At 37.4% G+C, this 17278-nt stretch overlaps 1 protein-coding gene across 2 annotated transcripts in view; it reads right to left on the reverse strand.

Annotated features, from left to right (window-relative positions):
* Positions 1 to 1170: 1170 nt before the first annotated feature.
* CDH5 (cadherin 5) overlaps positions 1171 to 17278 on the reverse strand; it is a 30273-nt gene continuing 14165 nt past the window's right edge. For both annotated transcript variants that reach the window (XM_010197655.2, XM_062007909.1), the window contains 11 exons: positions 15036 to 15234; positions 12485 to 12773; positions 12278 to 12394; positions 11360 to 11524; positions 10756 to 10943; positions 9283 to 9536; positions 8353 to 8495; positions 7413 to 7537; positions 6275 to 6383; positions 5753 to 5998; positions 1171 to 4857 (listed from right to left, as the gene is read on the reverse strand). In XM_010197655.2, the coding sequence (XP_010195957.2) occupies positions 4364 to 4857; positions 5753 to 5998; positions 6275 to 6383; positions 7413 to 7537; positions 8353 to 8495; positions 9283 to 9536; positions 10756 to 10943; positions 11360 to 11524; positions 12278 to 12394; positions 12485 to 12773; positions 15036 to 15224 (2319 nt within the window). In that variant the 5' untranslated portion in view covers positions 15225 to 15234 and the 3' untranslated portion in view covers positions 1171 to 4363. The remainder of the gene's footprint in view (positions 4858 to 5752; positions 5999 to 6274; positions 6384 to 7412; positions 7538 to 8352; positions 8496 to 9282; positions 9537 to 10755; positions 10944 to 11359; positions 11525 to 12277; positions 12395 to 12484; positions 12774 to 15035; positions 15235 to 17278) is intronic.

Consider the following 17278-nt stretch of genomic DNA (forward strand, 5'->3'; position numbering starts at 1 on the left):
AGCAAAGATCCATGGGTTTTTCTTGCTCAAAAAAAAGTTTTGCTGGTTTTGTTTTCTTTTCCTTTTTCTGCTGAAGACTGAAAGAATGTCTTTGCTGTATTGTTTTCTATCGTGCTTTTTCTATGGACTAGATTTAGGCTAAATCATCCACTTTGATCTAATCGGACTTTTATTCAGTTCCTGGTAAGACCTGATGACTTGTGCTACAGTAAAATTGTGATCGCTTCTTAAGTGGGAAAGATATCACCTTGGTGATTTCTTCCATTCCAGAAAGCATGTGAAGGTAAAACCACAAGAATTTTATTTCTTGCTTCCTCAAAGCTGAAACATTTATTTAAAAAAAAAAAAAATAGGAAGGGAGAATAGGTCAGGAAAGCTGGCAGTTATTCTTTTTTTCTGTCCTAGCCTCACCTCAAATATAATAGAAATAAGTGTATATTACTTCTAGATAAATAGGATAGTATATCTGCATGTTTACTACCACCAGGAGCGTTTCCCTTGCATGTGACATATGCATATAAACATTTAAAATAAATGTATATAGATGGGTCTGTTCGCAGAACAATGCTTCAGAAAACTAGTGTGGCTTTACATGGCTTGCTCACTGCAGCTTATCCTGGCTGGTTGATGATACCTGTGCTTGAGCAGGTCTGATTGCCAGGTTGGCTGGTCCCTTCTGGTACCATTCTAAGCCCTTGTTGCTGAAAGGAGAAAAAGGAAGAACACACTAATTGAAGGACAAGAACTCAGAAAAGATTATTTTTTTCCTTTTATAACTAATCCTTCTGTTCTCACTGGATTTGCTATTATATTCTTCCTGACAGTGTATCTGTATTACTGGACTATAATCAGATAATACCTGATACAGTTGTTCTTTCTTTCTTTGAAGAATGAGAGTTTGTTTTAGTAACTGGACCTTAGCTCACCTATCTGGGAAGTGTGGCAGCATGCCAGGTGTTCGTATTCAAACAGCTTTCCATTGCTGCTTCGAGAATCTATCAAGGATTCTCATCATAAGTCATTATTTCATAAAAATTTGTAATGAAGTAGGAGTAAAAAAAACCCCCTTTATTAAATGGCATGAACTTCTGTGTCTGAATGTAGCAAAATAATAATTTATGCTATATTTTTAGGGATAAGAGATGAAAATGCATATTAATTAAATGAATAATAAAAACCTTTATGAGAATCTCTGCAGCTACAAGTTGCAAGTAGCTGTTTAATCAAATGCTTTCTATGGAAAAATGCATTTCATTATAACATAATTAGCACTTCTATTGTGTTTTTAATACAAGTTGTGCTAAAGTGTGCTTGATCTGGAGTTTGCTCGTGGCAATTAGCACTGAAGGAATTGAACTTTTTTGCTTTATTCCAGGCTTTGTAAATTATAAGTGCCATATCTGGGGAAAACTAGTGTGATTTTTATTTTTTTTAAGTGTTAGAATAATCTTGGGAATGTATTGGAGTAGTTTTTATTAGTCACAAAAAGAAATGGCAAGAGACTGGACTATCTAAAGCTGCAATTTAGGAGTCTTTTTTCCCCTTTTTTTCTGTCACAAGTGTGTTCTGTCATACCTTATCTGGCCGATGAGAAAGGATTTTTTTTGTGTTTTGGTACTGCAGAGTAATCCTGCTTGCATATGTCTGTAGCAGCAGACCAGAGAAAAGGAAGACAGCAGACCTGGGGCTGGGTGATGGTGCTGGGGGTATTAGCCTTTTTTCCCAGTGAGGCAGCACTGATAGACCTCTCAGATACTGGGCATATGCCTAGTTCCCTGCAGATGGGTGGGATGCACTGACCTGGGATGTTTGTTCTTCCCCTTTGGCAGTGTGTCCTTCACCATTTGAGAGGAGTATTTTTCCAGTAGGAAAAAGGGCAGGATTTCAGTAAGCATAGTGGTTCAAAATCACCCTGATGCCTGGCTGCTAAAACACCAAACATCTGTTCGGAAATTGAATGCATACTGTAGCACTGGCACACACGAAGCCTCCAAAGTCAGAGGGTTCAGCCTTACCAGCTGCTGAAACCAGACTGCACTGTTGGGGCTTTTCTCTGCCTTATCCCAGGAGTTTTACTGACGTCTTTCCAGAGAGAAGGAGAAACCATCTTGTAAAGAAAGTCCTTTTGTGAATTTGTGTCTAGTTTGAGTTTGATTAGAGTGTAGATACCAGTGTTTTTTAGGATTGAGTTCACTGTGATACAAAGCCTGGTATTGTCTTCTGTGAGAAACTCGTTGATGCACAGAAAATCCAAACTTGAGATTGGTTTTTATGTAGTAAAAAAAAAAATACAGTACAGGAATATAAAAAGAAACTATCCAGTGCAAACATCTTTATACAGTGGAACTTGATACAGTGTTCCCTAAAATAGCTTTATAAAACAAGCTTAAAAATAGCAATTACAGGTAATACTATCTGGATGATGCTTACCAAAGTACTTACTGCACTAAATAATTTCATAATTAACTTTACCTGTTGATAGCCAATACCTTAATTACTGATGAAAACCTTAAACTGTAAGTATTATTAGTTAGCATTCCTTATAATATACTAACATGTGGAACCTCATTAGCATACACTGGATTAAGCAGAACAGAAGAAAATGAACACATTAAAAATCAAACAAAGACTGTCATCCCAAAGTGTACTTCTTTTATAAAGGATGTGGTCCAAAGCTGATTTGACTGATGGACAGAATTCTACTTAGTGTTCCTTTAGTTCATCTTTGAAAATTTGAATGATTGTGTTATTGGGCAACTTTTTATAGCAGTGAGGACTAATGTGAGACCATATTATAGTGCTTGACTATTTCCCACCAAGAAAGCATTTTGAGGGAAGAGAGTGTAAATTTGAGATGACGTGAATATGTGAAAAGCAAATTTGTGAGGTTCCATTCTACTGATTTTAGAAAAAAAAATATAAAAATTTAGTATTATTTGGTTAGCTACCAAATTTAAATAATCAAATCAACTAAACTAATACATACAGCTCCAGCACAGATTCTGCAGAACTGAGTATCTGTGTGGTAGGACTCTGCTCCTGTTGAAAGCAACAGGAATCTGCATTTCCAGAAGCCAGAGGCCATTGTCCTAAGAGACCCGCTTTTTACAAGATGTATTTGACTGGGTAACTTTCTGCGTGGAAAGTTTCATTCTGTTCATTCTGTGGCTCTTCATCAGGTGAGAAATTAAACACACGCTTACCAGGGACAGAGATGCAGCTCCAAAACCTGACTTTGTGGTTCTTTTATGCAGACAAATGTGTGGGTGTGTAGCATTCTGGTTTACAAGTCTACAATATTTTCATAGGTGGAAAATACCCATTTTACAGTACCTGCTTAGAAAAAATCAAAACAGTTTCACAGTAATGAGGCCCTTCACTTGTTTCTCCCTGAAAAAATACAATTGCTTTAATAATGTTGAATAAAAAATCTATTCAACCTCATTAGAAATCTAGAGAGATCTATGTTGCCTTTGAGAGAGATTTACAGTATTGGAGTCTTAACATTCCCCCCATCTCCATGTTTCCTGCCCTGCAGGATATGTTCTGTTGCGTGACACTGAGATCCTATTTACAGGAAGAAATAGAAAAAAACAATTTTGCTGCTAGCTAGAACAAATTCTAGCAAGCCAGAAAGGTGCCTGAAATCATCATCAGGCCGTTAAAAAATGACAGATGAAAACAGATTGTGCATCTAAAATCCTGCCTAATTTTATCTTTAGTAACTCATGTATGTAGTAGAGGACTATAAAGCAAGAATAATTACTAGATTGGAAAGAAGGAAAAATCATGCCTGTTTTTGAAAGTAATGGAATAATTTCTAATATTAAGTGATAGACCATATGTTCCTCCTCTCCTCTACTGGGTAAGCATAAGTGTGGAATATCAATAAAGATGTTACAAGAGGGCCAGGGAAACCAGCTGGCTGGAGATACAGAAGGTTATTCAAAACATTCCTTCCCAATGCCACTGAACATCTCTGTTCCAGTGGCTGACCTCAAATGTGTGTGGATGAAAACAGTACAGAAGGAGAGGAATGAAGGAGAAAATGGGACCAAACCCTCTTTTTAAGCAGCATCTGTCTGGATAGGGAGAGGAGTTGCGTCCTAGAAGACTCAAGCAGGTCCTTGTGCTCAATTTTGGGGAAAGAGATGAATGTTAGCAAGGATAGCAGTGCTGGGGGAGGTCAATATACAATATCTGTTGTGTTTCTTTTTAACCCTACTGTTGTCGGGTGTTTTTTCACATCTGTTTGAAGTCCTAGTATGGCTTAAGTGAAGAGCTCTGAGTTCTTCTTTGGCCATTGACAGGCTCTTAATGTCTAACTGGGGTGAGAGGGAGAAAAATCATGGCTAATTTGAACTTAATACACAAAATCTTCATTTGGTTCTGATCCATACAACTCAGCTAACATTTTAAACCTGGGTCCCCAGTCATTTAGAAAGTCATAATCGATATCTGAGTCTGAGGACCCTGATGCCAAAGAACTGAGAGATTCTGCAATGGACTCGGCACCTTCGTAGCCATAAATGTGAAGTGTGTCATATGGCAGCAAATCCCTGTCATTGTCAGCTTCGTCCTTCTTAACCTCAATCATCATTTCCATTTCTCCAGCACCAGAAGTTGTATTTCCAGGAGGCTTTTGGACTTGCGCATATGGAGAGGGAACTGCTTCTGGCTTTATACCGTTCTTGCGGACAGAGTTGAGTACAGATACATCATAACTAGTGGTATCCATTTCACCACCGCCTTCTTCATCGTAAGTGACAAGCTGCTCATGAATCTCTGCCACATTCCTCCCAAGACCGCTCAAATCCTTCTTGTGTCTCTTTCTTAGAAGAATTAGCAATGCGATTACTGCAAAGAAAACTTAGATGAGCATGTGTAAATAAGGAAGTAAACCCAAATGCATTTAAGATATGTAACTTAGTCTGAAGTGGGGTTTTTTCAGTGTTATTTTTTTTTTTTTAAACATATTTAAAAAATAGTTTAAAACACTGTTTAGCTTTAGGATTTGTGTGCTTGGAAGCAGTTCAGTCTGACCAGGAATTTTACAACTTAAGCTCTTAAGCACAAATGCATAGTGTCACAAGCTCATTGAATCAATTACTGCCTTCAACTGGTAAATCTTTTAGTGGTACTGTGTCGTAATTACAAAGGTGGCCTCTTCTCAAGCAAGAAAAAATGCCGCCCCTTCTCTGACAGATTCCAAATGTAGCAGATAAGTACTGGTCTGCTGATTTGTTACAGATTCATTTATGTATATGTGTTCACTGTAGTGTTTAAGGGGTTTCCAAACTAGTTCAGCCTTTGGAAACAGGAATCCTATTGTTATTACCCCAGCACAAATTTCCTGTTTCGTAGCTGCATGTGACAGAAACAGTAAATCAAGTGTATTATGCAAATGTACCATAACTTCTGCAGTTACTCAGCCTGTACAATAGAATGAAGAGCTTATGCTAACAGGCCAAATAGAAAGAGCAAGTGAGATGGATCAAATAGAATCATAGAACCATTTCAGCTGGAAGAGACCTTTAAGATCATTGAGTCCAGCCTTTCCCCTAGCCTTATCAACTGCTAGACCATTTCCCTAAGTGCAACATCCAACTGTCTCTTAAACACCTCGAGTGATGATGACTCTACTACATCCCCGGGCTTTTGTGACTATTATTTAGACACAAAGTTTTTGTAGATCTCAGTTAAGAAAAAAACCCGAAACATTTAAACTCTGAGAACATTACAAAATACTTACCAATGATTGTAAAGATACAGATAAAAATTGCCACCAGTGCTTGGATACTAACTCCAACTTGTTTAGCTCTTTCCTCACAAAAAGTGAAGTTGCCTTTTTCATTACACTTGCAGACGCTGATGACAAGTGTATTTGTGCTGCTGAGCTCAGGATCACCGTTGTCTGAGATGATGACAGGCAGGTAGTGGATTTTGGCAAGTTCACGGTTAAACTGTCCATATTTGACAGTGATATTAGCTGTGTTATCTGGAAGAAGTAATGACATCTAATTAAGTGATAATCTCGACCAGATTTTCCTTATAGATTATCAGTCACTTGGTACATCTTCCCCTTAGACAGAGTCAGCCTTTAGGGAACCTGGTGAGATTTGGGTGGCAACAAACAACATGTCTTTTCAGTAAGTTAAGCCTTTAAAAATCAATTGTTACTTAGCACAGCTAGACAAATCATGGGTCATTGCTACAGCTTTTCCTCGTGACCTAGTATCTTACTTCTGCTAGCTGAGAAAATGCATTGCATTACCATAGTTCTCAACCAAGGAGAAGTTGCTATCTTCTGTGGCCAAGGAGTATTTGAAAAATCCTCTAGGTGATATTTCATCCTTGTCAGTAGCTGAAATCCTGATGATTACCTATAAAGATGGAAGAGGTCATAATTTTCAATATACTTTGCCTCCAGTGATAGAACTGCTTACAGTGTTTAAGTTAGAGCTAGGCTGTGTGTCTTTTATGACCCTTCAGTAAAGGGCAGGACAAAGATATATTATGATGCTCCTCTTGTAGTGCTTTCAAGGCATATAATTTTCTTGTAGGTCTTTAAAAAGAGCAGTCCTACCCCTTCATTCACAGGTGGGAAACAAAAGAGGTAATCTTGTGAAATGAAATAATAATAATTAGAAAATCTTATGCTCAAAGACATAAGGTGCATTCAAATACTCAAGCTGGCTGTCTTCTTGGAAATGTGACTCTCATTCAATGAATGTCACTGAGACTGCCACTCCTGACTGACATGCTTTTGAAAACCTCAAACTGAGGTAGAGTAGACACACAAAATATAAATATGATAATGTTCCAAATGTATTTAAAAAATGAATTAAAAGTGAAATAATATGTTGAATGTTCTAACAGATTACATCGGAAAGTTCAGTCTGTGACAGTCTCTTAATTAAACAAACAGTAGGTATATGAGCTAAATGCTGGTGTCTGAAGTCAAACATTTAAACACACAAATACTAACACTATTTGTACATGCAGATACTGATGAATACCACAGTACTGTTGTATGCAACAGCATTTCTCATAGTATTTTGAAATGGTTTCATTCTCAGTATCATGTGTGGATGTTTGTGTGCTGAAACTGAATTGCTAATTTTTGCTCTTCAAGGCTTGACTGTACTTCACAGTTCAATTGCTAATGCACGTACATACTTAAAAGCCTGGAGGGAGAAGAACTGTGCAGCTCATGTGTATAAGCAGATAAAATTCAATATTCTGACACTGTAAAGTCCTGAGGAGAGATTTCTGACCACTGACATTTTGGAAATCAGTGAAACGATCAGGTGCTTGAGTATGAAAACAGACTACATTTTATTAAAAGATATCTTTGACTTGAGCTTGCAAGTAAGTCAGGTTTAAGGGAAAAACTCTTCCTCCTGTCTCACCTTTCCTGGTGCAGCATTTTCACACACTCTGGGTTCCTCAAGATAAACAAGTTCTGGAGCATTATCATTTTCGTCAGCAACTATTACGTGAACATGGGCATGTGATTCTCTGTCAGAAAGACGACCTGAAATGACAATAACAACAGTACAGGTCTCTCAGATGTCTGGAATCTCAGCATTGTCTAGCCCCTCCTTTCCACTATCTGTGTTCAGCTCTGTGCCTCCTGCATGACAAATATGGAGACTTTCTAGCTCATCACTAATTTAAACTTTTCCTTTGCCAAATTCAGATATTTTCCTATTGGATTAAATTATCAAGGATCTATGAGGAAGAAAACGACAATTGCTTATGACTTCCTAATTCATCACGCTGTATGGCCATAATATCCAGCATCATTCTCTGGCACCAAGACAACTGGCACAGAACAAGCCATGTGTCTTCTTAAATATCTTTCACCCTCCAGAAAAAGCCAACCTCTCCCAAACCAACTTGGGATTGGCCCTCAGGTGCTCCCTGCTTCCTGAGCCTGAGCAAAGCAATGTGGAGATCTCTGTGCAGCAGTGCTCCTGGGGCAGCAGCGTGGGAGGGGGTTTTTGTAACTGTGTAAGTGGGTGAAGCTAGTTGGGATGTTTATGCTCAAACCACAGGCTTCTCTCTGTTTCCCAGGCTGCTTCCCCTCTTCATACCTTTTTTATTTCTAGTAACAAACTGAATGCATTTTCACAATAGCTAGGGGCCAAATCTTAAAACTTTGTGTGATCTATTTGTAAGTACTCATTTGATTTGGAAGATTCTTGTGGAAACCCACCAAGCACCTCTTTCATTCATAGCTTAGTGGAAACAGGCTGTCAGGTTCCGGCTTTCTCGTTTGATAGGCTGCAGTCCTGCTGTTGAGTTGTACACTGATTTATTTCAAATAAGGTAGTGGATGGCACTTACCATCTTCAAGGATTTCCTGAGCTGCCACAGTGATGTTGTATGAGGAACTAAATTCTCTGTCCAGGGGCTTGGGAAGCTGAATAATTCCAGTATCGGACACCCTAATATAGTCTCCACTAGGACTAGTCCTTCGTCGAATGAATCTGTTTTTTGTTTAAAAGGAGATATGTCAATGCAAAGGTGATAACACTGTGTTTCACTTCAATTCTTCCTAGTGGAAGGTCAGAGAGTTCTTGTGTGACAAATTATGTTAATATCTTGACCAGGCAGTCTCTCTAAAATTATGCAAGCTGTGAGAGCAAAATATATAAGTCAGAAAAGTTTCCAGATTATTGTCTTTTGCTGTTTCAGAAGTGTGTTTTCTTTTCAAAGCACATGCTTGAGTGAGTTATTGCAATAAAAAATCTAACTATGTAAAGATATTGTTACAGTTTAGCAACTGCACAGCAACTTCTTCCCCTTCTCAAATATCTTATTAACAGAGGTGTTACCTCAGTCACTAATTGGCCAGGCCTTGGTCACCTGTGTGTCCATTTTAGAATTGACTGACATTGGTCAGCTACAGGGGAAACATCTGGCAAATTTTTGTTTAAAGAAATCACCCCTGTAACCACCTGCACTGCCCCTGGCTGCCAAAAACCTGGGCCGGGTAAAACCACTACAGATATCCAGGATTATGCATTTTCCCATAAATGTGCAACTGTTCTATCAGTAGGTTTAGGTGATAATTAGATGGATAAATGTAATTAATGTTCATATTTGCCAGTTACCATATATATGGCTGTGGTGCTGGGAAAAACATGATTTTTTTTTTTTTGGCATGCAGATTCTGAAAAATAGGGCTAAAGTCTCAGTTCTTTGTCAAATTATTTGAATCATTAACAAATTCTCCACTTTAAAGTAGGATTACTAAAGCTAGTGTCGTGTTACCTGATTTTCCGTTTAGCTGCATCAGGGTCTTGTGCCCAAACTGAACCAAGTGTTCTTACTTCTGCATCATTTTCCTTTACTTTGAATTCATATGGTAGTTTAAGGAAGACAGGAGGCTCATCAACATCAGTGACTTCAATGGTGACTGATGAAATGCTCCTAGAGCCACCAGATTTAAAGTAGCGAAGATCAACTGTGGGATCTGTTGCTTCAATGTCAAATCTGTATTCTGCTACTTTTTCAAAGTCCAAGGGCTAGAGTAAAGACAAACAGATTCTTGCTTTAGAGATGTGTAGGGAAACTTTGCATTAGCAAAGTATGCAAGTTTAAGCTTCGTACTTTAATTCAGGGTTGGAAATATTACCAAGTTGCATCTTAGCTAGACTCTTGGGAGAGCATTTCCCAACTGAACTTCTCTTTCATAGAGTGACTTGAGCAACTTCTGTTTTTTAAAAGATTCATCCAGTATTCTAAGTTCAGCAAGTATTTCTCAGTTTAACTAATTTTCCTTTTGTAATTCTGTAGCTACCAAAGCTTGTTTAGCTACTTTTTCTCAAAAGTTAGGGATCAGATTCTTCTGTTTTTGGCCAGGCTTTCTGTTCTGACGTCATTCAAGGCAGACTTCATAGCAGACTTCATGCACTGACTGATAGCTGGGGCATTTAATGATAAATGGCATCTGCTTCCTTGTTGTTCCCATTGACTGAGGTTGTAAAATGAATCACACAACGGAAGGAAGGCCAGGAGCTAGGGCAGTAGGAAATGTCCAGACTATCACTTTTCAAAGTTTGGATCCCTTTGCACTATTTCTCAATATTATAAAAGCACCATGAAATACACACAGTAGTTAACTGTGGTGGCTCTTGTTTTACTCTTTGAGTAGACATTGCAAGTGGAAGCGATAGTGTTTATCTAGCAGCTGAAATTTTATCTCACATGGCTGCATATTAAAAATTATGACATGTGCGTGTCCAAAAGCATGTTACAAAACAGTGGAGTAAACTTTGCCTTCTACATGTTAAAAGATGAGCTGATTCCAAGTCATCCAGTGTGTGTGTGTGTGTGTGGTCTCCTCTCAGCAGAAGTTGCAAGCAATGCATTCCTCAGGTCCTGACAGAGCAGAGAAAGGGCTGCATTTGGTGAAAGAAAGCTGCTTGTATCTACTGTGACCACAGCTGAAGACCTTGCTGCTGGTCTTGGAACACTTGGTATTTCATTTTTTTTCCCTTAGAGTTTTCTCTTCTTAAAGACATTTCTAGCCTTAACAGTTACAGGGAGACATTTGGAAGTGGAAAACACATCCCTGTCAATCTGAGGATTACAGGAGGTGATTTATAGTCCTTCCTCTTCTTTTTTATTTTTTTTACAGTAAGTCAATGAAATCAATGAACTCTTAGCTTGGCATTGCTCTGCACAAAATGCCCCTTAGTGCACATGAAGTAGGTCTGAGAATTAAAAAAAAACAGAGAGTACCTTCTTTGGCCTAATGATTCCTTCATTTGTGAATGGATTTGCTATAATTTCAAAGGTGTCCCTGTAATCTCCTCTGACAAAACTGTATTTTGTATTTCTATGTTGCGGCTCATCGACATCTTCTACTTTGACTCTGCCCACTTCTCCTCCTACTGAAATGTTTTCAGGAACTTTGAAGTGAAATGATGCTGTTAAAAAAAAAACCAATGAAAAAGACATAAAGAGTGTATATACGAAAGTGAAAACTTAGCTAAAAATTGGTTTTTTGTTACAGATGTAGAGGAAAGTATTTAACTGAGAATTCAGCGTTATGTATCTTCACAGACAGCACTTTGATGTATTTTTTATAAAAGTATAATTAATTCTCAACATTGTCAGAATCTTGTACAAAGTGATGGAATTAACACTGATTTTTGTTTTCTCCTCTAGGTGTGCATCACCCAGGAAATGGAGCTGGGAGTGAAATACAGAAGATCTTCTGAATGTGTAAGTTTCTTATGTCCAATTTTAAGGAAAGTTGAATTGTGATGAATGCTGGCATAAATTCATTCTACTTGTGTCAGCCCTTGGTTTCCAAATGATGGAGCATATACAGTGCACTTACGGTGTTTGAATACTGGGAAGTTGTCATTGATGTCAGTTAAAGTGATAATGACTGTAGCTGTGCTTGAGTCCCCAGAAGATCCTAGAGCATCTTTTGCTTTAACAATAATTTCATATGTTGATTGATTCTCTCTGTCTAAATCAGCTCTTGTTGTAGAAATCACACCTTTGGAAAAAAAAGCCACATTGAATATGATTAGATATTGCAGCATGTCCAACATTTCTTAAATTTGACAACATTTTTTTGCCTTTTTTACAATGGTGTCTTTCTAAGGCTAGAAACATTAGAAGTTGTTCTACATGATTGAGTATTTGGAAGATTTGTTACCATACATACCTTTAAATGTCTGTTGGCTGCTTAGAAGCACCCTATCAATGTCTGACTTGGTCACTACAGCATCTAGAGAGTTTGTCTGAGCACTTCTTTATCTGTATTATTTGTTCCAGAGGACTAGTATGGTTACAGGAGATACTGGCATTATTTTTAAAACTGGTTGAAGTTTAAATAAGAAAGTTTAAGAGAGCAAAAGGTTGAGTTATAGTTACTGGTTGTTGATTGCTGCTTCAGAATTTATTCCTTTTTTTCCTTTTTCCTGTTTGATCAAAGGAATAGTATCTACGCTAAACTGAAAATATGAACTTACATTAGCTCCTAGTCAGTCTATTCATCCATGGGAAAAAAAGACCATTTACCTTCTCATTTAGTCCTGGCACCTGATATCCCGACTTTATTAGTTCATTTCCAGATACAGACAGTGGCCTTGTGTGAGTGCAAATGAAAAATCCTTCTAAATTATGGTTAAAATTATATTTCTGAATCATTATCCCCCTTGTCTAGAAAGAAAAAGGCTTAAAACTTTGCTTTCTTCCAAGTGGAAGGTAAGGACAAAGTGTAAGGAGATTGGTGTATCTGACCTACCAGAGTCATCAACTGTGAAGTATTCGTGTCCATTAATGACTTGGTAGGTAACTGTGGCATGACCTGTGACTGTTGGGTCATCAGCATCTACAGCTGTCACTTTGGTGACCGAAGTTCCTAAAAAAAAGATTTTCAAACAGCATATTTAATATAAATTCTACTTTTTAACCAGAGACATGAAGGGAAATGAGAGATGGAAGAACGTACCGACTGGTGACATTTCTGGAACAGATCCGTTGAATACTTTTTGTACAAACACAGGGACGTTGTCATTAATATCGTAAACCTTGATAATGAATTTAGATGGAGGTTCCAGTGACCGATTGTTTCTTTTGTCAATAATGAGAGCTGTCAGCTCATACTCTGCTTTCTTTTCCCTGTCTAGTCTCTCAAACGCGTACACATCACCACTGTTTTCTTGCACTTTAAAAATGGTGTTGGCGTATTCACCTTCAATAATATACTTAGCATTCTCATTCCTTACGCTTGATGTGATCTAGAAGGAAAGTTGAATTCGAGGAGATGAAAGTGGGCTTTGACATTCGGATGCAACACAGTTTCTACTAAAAGATGCATACAAACAGGACTTCTTTGGGCTCAGTTTGAAACCAGAATACCTATCAAGACTTCTGATATTAGCTGGTGTATTACTGAACAAACAGCACCACAGCAGCTACAACCATGCAGGGTTATAGGATGAAACTTGTATACAGATTGAAATTTCCCTTCTTATGTATAAAGAAGCCTTTTTTCTTTTTAGAACTCATATTTCCTAAGGATATAAATTGTTCATGGAGTTAACACATACAAATTGTTAACCTCATTATGTCTGAAATAACACGGGCCACCACATTCAATTTGAACTACTCTTGTTTGCAAGTAACCTTCTGAAATCAGCAGAGATTTTGTTTAGATTTTACAGAGTTACAGAATCAAATCTATATTTATAGCTACTGACATTATTCACAATTACTCTCTACTACTTAGCAGTTAGCAGAATTCCTACTATAGCTGATAGCTTTCTGTGTATATTCATGTGCAATTTTTTTTATAGGCAGTCTTTAGGCTCCTGCTATGACAGTAAGATAAAATTTCCACCCCAAAGGTTTTACAATTTAGGATTATATACAGTGAAAAAAGTATGAGGTAAAAGGAACAAATGTTAATCAGATTGAAAATGTAGTTTGATCCAATATCAAATGATTTTGCACATTATTTAATCTGTAGATAATCTGATTATTCATCCCTTTCTATACCTTCATCTATCTAAGAACACTGATAAAAGGTTTAAACCATAGGTTTCCATGCACTATGTCAGCAGTCTTGTTTCAGCAAGCTATTTATCAATAATTGCTGAGTTTGACCAAGATTTTCTAGTCTTTTGTTACTGATGTTATCACAAATTGCAGCTGTTTAGTATTCAGGATTTGATTTATCCTGTAGTTGTCATTTACTGTTGAATATTCTTTCATTCCTGCTTTCTATTTTGAAATGTGTCATTAAAATTTTCTTCCTTTATTCTGCATACTTAATCATGCTTCTGGCTGCTGAGGCTGCTGAAGAACATTTTACAACTCTGGAGATGTAACACGAGAAATAGCCTCATCCTTGTCTCAAAGATAGGATAGTCTGTGCCTCCTTTCTCAATTGTTATTTACTTACTCAGTGTAAAAGGTATAGGCTTCCAAGATTGCCTTTTCTAAAACTGAGGATGAACATATAAAGGAAAGTATCCAAGGTCATGAAAGATAAAATCAAAATGTATCAGCATATTCCTGAGCTGTCACTCAGTTCTGCCACACTGCTTCTGTGGCCTTTTAAAAAGGGTTTATCGAGTGTTCAATCCTGCAAATGCAATGCGCTGAACACAACCATTGCAAAAGTAATCAGAAGCATTCCACTGTTGAAAGACCACAGAGCACAGTACAAAGTGAATTACTCTTATTTAGGACAGCTCCAGGAATAGAAGCGTTTTCCTCAATCTGCTACTGAATTGGTCTGAAATGAAACAGAGATACCCTGTGTTAGCTGAGACTACCCTATGGCCTCTTTTCTCTCTCTCTCTCGTGCTTTCTGCCAGTGAGCAGCACTGATCCAGAAAGGTCTGTTTCACTTTGCCGAGACAGCCTTGACAGATGTTGATTGTTGTACATGGGAGGAAAACGTACAACTGCATTTATCTGAAAAGTGTCAAAGTAGTTCAGTTTGAAAGACTAGATTGGAAGAACTTTGTCTGGGTGATGTGCAGTTAATCGTAGGATTTTATGAGCACTGCCCTGGAGAAAATGAGTTTGCAAGCAGGTCAATGCTTGTTATTATTTTTCAAAATTATTTGCTTTCACATTGTGAAACAAATTTTTTGATTGTGTAACAGTGTTCCTAAACATAGCACTTTTGTTTTGGATCTGATTCTGAAAGAATCTTGAGCTGCCAGAAAATATTAACATAGAACAGCCACCGGACTTCCTTCCTAACTGTGCGCCTGTGTGCAATGCAATTGTTTCTGCATGGTGGATGCTCCATGTCTGCCATCCTCTAAAATTTATTTGTATTCTTCAAAAGAATTAGAATCCCTTTGGCAGTATTCTCAGTTTGTGTCCACATTCTTAATACATGAGCATGCTGGTATTAAGTCGCATTTCTACTTCTTTTTCTTACCTCTTCTATTCTGCCTAGACTGCAACTGAGTAATACTTTTCAAGATGCTGATTTGCTGTCTTCATTTCTAATTATTCATTGCTATCAGACTGCTATTTACCTTGCCAACGTGGTGCGGTATTGGCGTATCAATCTCTTCTTTGATATGCATTTGGTTCCATATCCAGTCTCTCTTCAGACGTTTGTGGCTGGCATTGTTTGAAGAAAAGTTGTGTTTTGTTTCCTGTCTTTCTTTGTCAGCAAATACAGGAGCCAAAAACAATGAAAAAAGTAGAATAAGGTGGTTCATCTTCTGTAGCCTAGAAGACAATATAAAATATGAAAACTATATACATAACAACAGAATCAGATTAATTAGAGAGAGCACACATAGAAGTGCAAATAGACTTTCCATCTATAGGAAAGGTCAATGACTTTTTGTGTTTCTTCTCCTCTGCCTTAGAAACAAAATTTGAAATATCAGGCTTCTTCTTTCTATGAAACAGTTTTAAATAGATGATGACAACTGTAAAATCCAAGAAAAATATTTTAATGGAATAAAAACCATGTGAGTTTTGAAAGCCAGCATCCACTTGAGTTACTCTAGTTAATCTGAAGAAAAGATTCAGCAGCAAAGATCACCCATTGTACATTACAGAAAGTGCAGTCTGGCTGCTGAGCTTTGCTCATGGGGAGTTTTAGCCACGGAAAGCAACATCAAGACTGAGACAGATGAAAGTTTATGCTAACTCAACTTGAAATGAAACATTCCAGCTCTACAAATCCAAATGCAGTGTTTTGACTTGTCCTGACACAAAATATGCTCTAGTCAATATCTTCATATGGAAAATATTGATTTAACGTAAAATCTGGATTTTTTGGTGGAAAAAATGATTCATGTGAAATTTTTAATCAATTCCAAGTACAATGTACCAAATTATCTTGCTCTGAGTACGCGTTTATCGATTCAGTTCCTTGTCTTTTGAAATGTTTGAAGGCACATTGAAGTTTCTATATACCTATCCTCAGGTTTTACCATCTACAAAATGATAATTTGTGAAACTCTTCTCAGATGAAACCATATTTTTTCATCATATGTTAATATTAGCAAACTTTAGGCCTGACTTTCTATGAGATTGAGAACTTATTTCAATGTAGCAAAGCTGCTTGGTTTTGAAGCAGCTGTACATCATTTCTGAAGAATCATGGAGCACATGTGAGGTGCCTGAGGACTGGAGGAAGGTCGATGTTACTTGAGTCTTGAAAAAGGGCATGAAGAGGTGCCTGGGAAACTACATGCCAGTCAGCCTCACCTCCATCCCTGGAAAGGTGATAGAGCAGCTCATCCTGGATATCATCTCTAAGCACATGAAGGAAAAGATTATCAAGAGGAATCAACATGGATTCGCCAAAAGAAAATCCTGCTTGACCAACCTGTAAGCCTTCTGTGATGGCTGGCTAGATAAAGGGAAAGCAATGGACATCATCTACCTTGACTTCAGCAAGGCTTTTGACACTGTCTTCCAAAACATCCTCATAGGAAAGCTCAGGGTATGTGTGTTGAATGAGTGGACAGTGAGGTGGATGAAGAATTGCTAGATGAGAGATTAAATTAATATTTTCAGCAAGAAGGTGCTGAGACATTTCCAAAATTACTCTTTGGTAACTAGGCAATCAATGTTATCCTGTGGTGCAGCAACATTGTCAGTAAAAAGATTTTATTTACCATGAAATTTTGCTTTCTTGTACTTTTCTGTCTTCCACATTGTTGTACATAAGCTGAAGAATGTTCCTTCTTTGTGATTGTGTAGGAAATGACCAAAAGAGGCAGCTTTGAATTTGCTTTTTAATAGCTAAGCTGTGTTCTTTACAGTTTTATAGATTCATATAAAACTTTTCAATTTATCTGTATTTTTTTTGTATCCTATGCACCTTCACTGAGTATTTTCAGGAAACTGAGTAAGATTTAGTTGTTTTACTTTGTTGTGTATATGAACATTATACATCTGGAAAGTGAACAGCATTGATATGATTCTGTTGTGATCACATAAGTCTTCTCTTCATAAAATTACAAAACATGATAACCAAAGGAAATGATTTGGTTGTTAGTACAGGCTGTAGTTTGGAAAAAATAGATTGCAGGGTTTAAAAAGTTACTTTCTCTTATTGCTCTGGTACAGGGAGGTTAATTGGGGAAACTGAGGACAATTCTGCCCGCTTCAGTTGCCATCATTTCACTGGAAGTGATACATTTACAAACATCCTTGCAGAAAGCATTTTTTAGTTAAACAGTCAGATCTCCACTAAAGTGTAATGATCTCAGTATAAATCTACTTTGTAAAGAGAAATTTTGTGTCTTCCCAG

The sequence above is a fragment of the Colius striatus genome, chromosome 14, assembly GCF_028858725.1.
Source record: "Colius striatus isolate bColStr4 chromosome 14, bColStr4.1.hap1, whole genome shotgun sequence".
Lineage (NCBI taxonomy): Eukaryota > Metazoa > Chordata > Aves > Coliiformes > Coliidae > Colius > Colius striatus.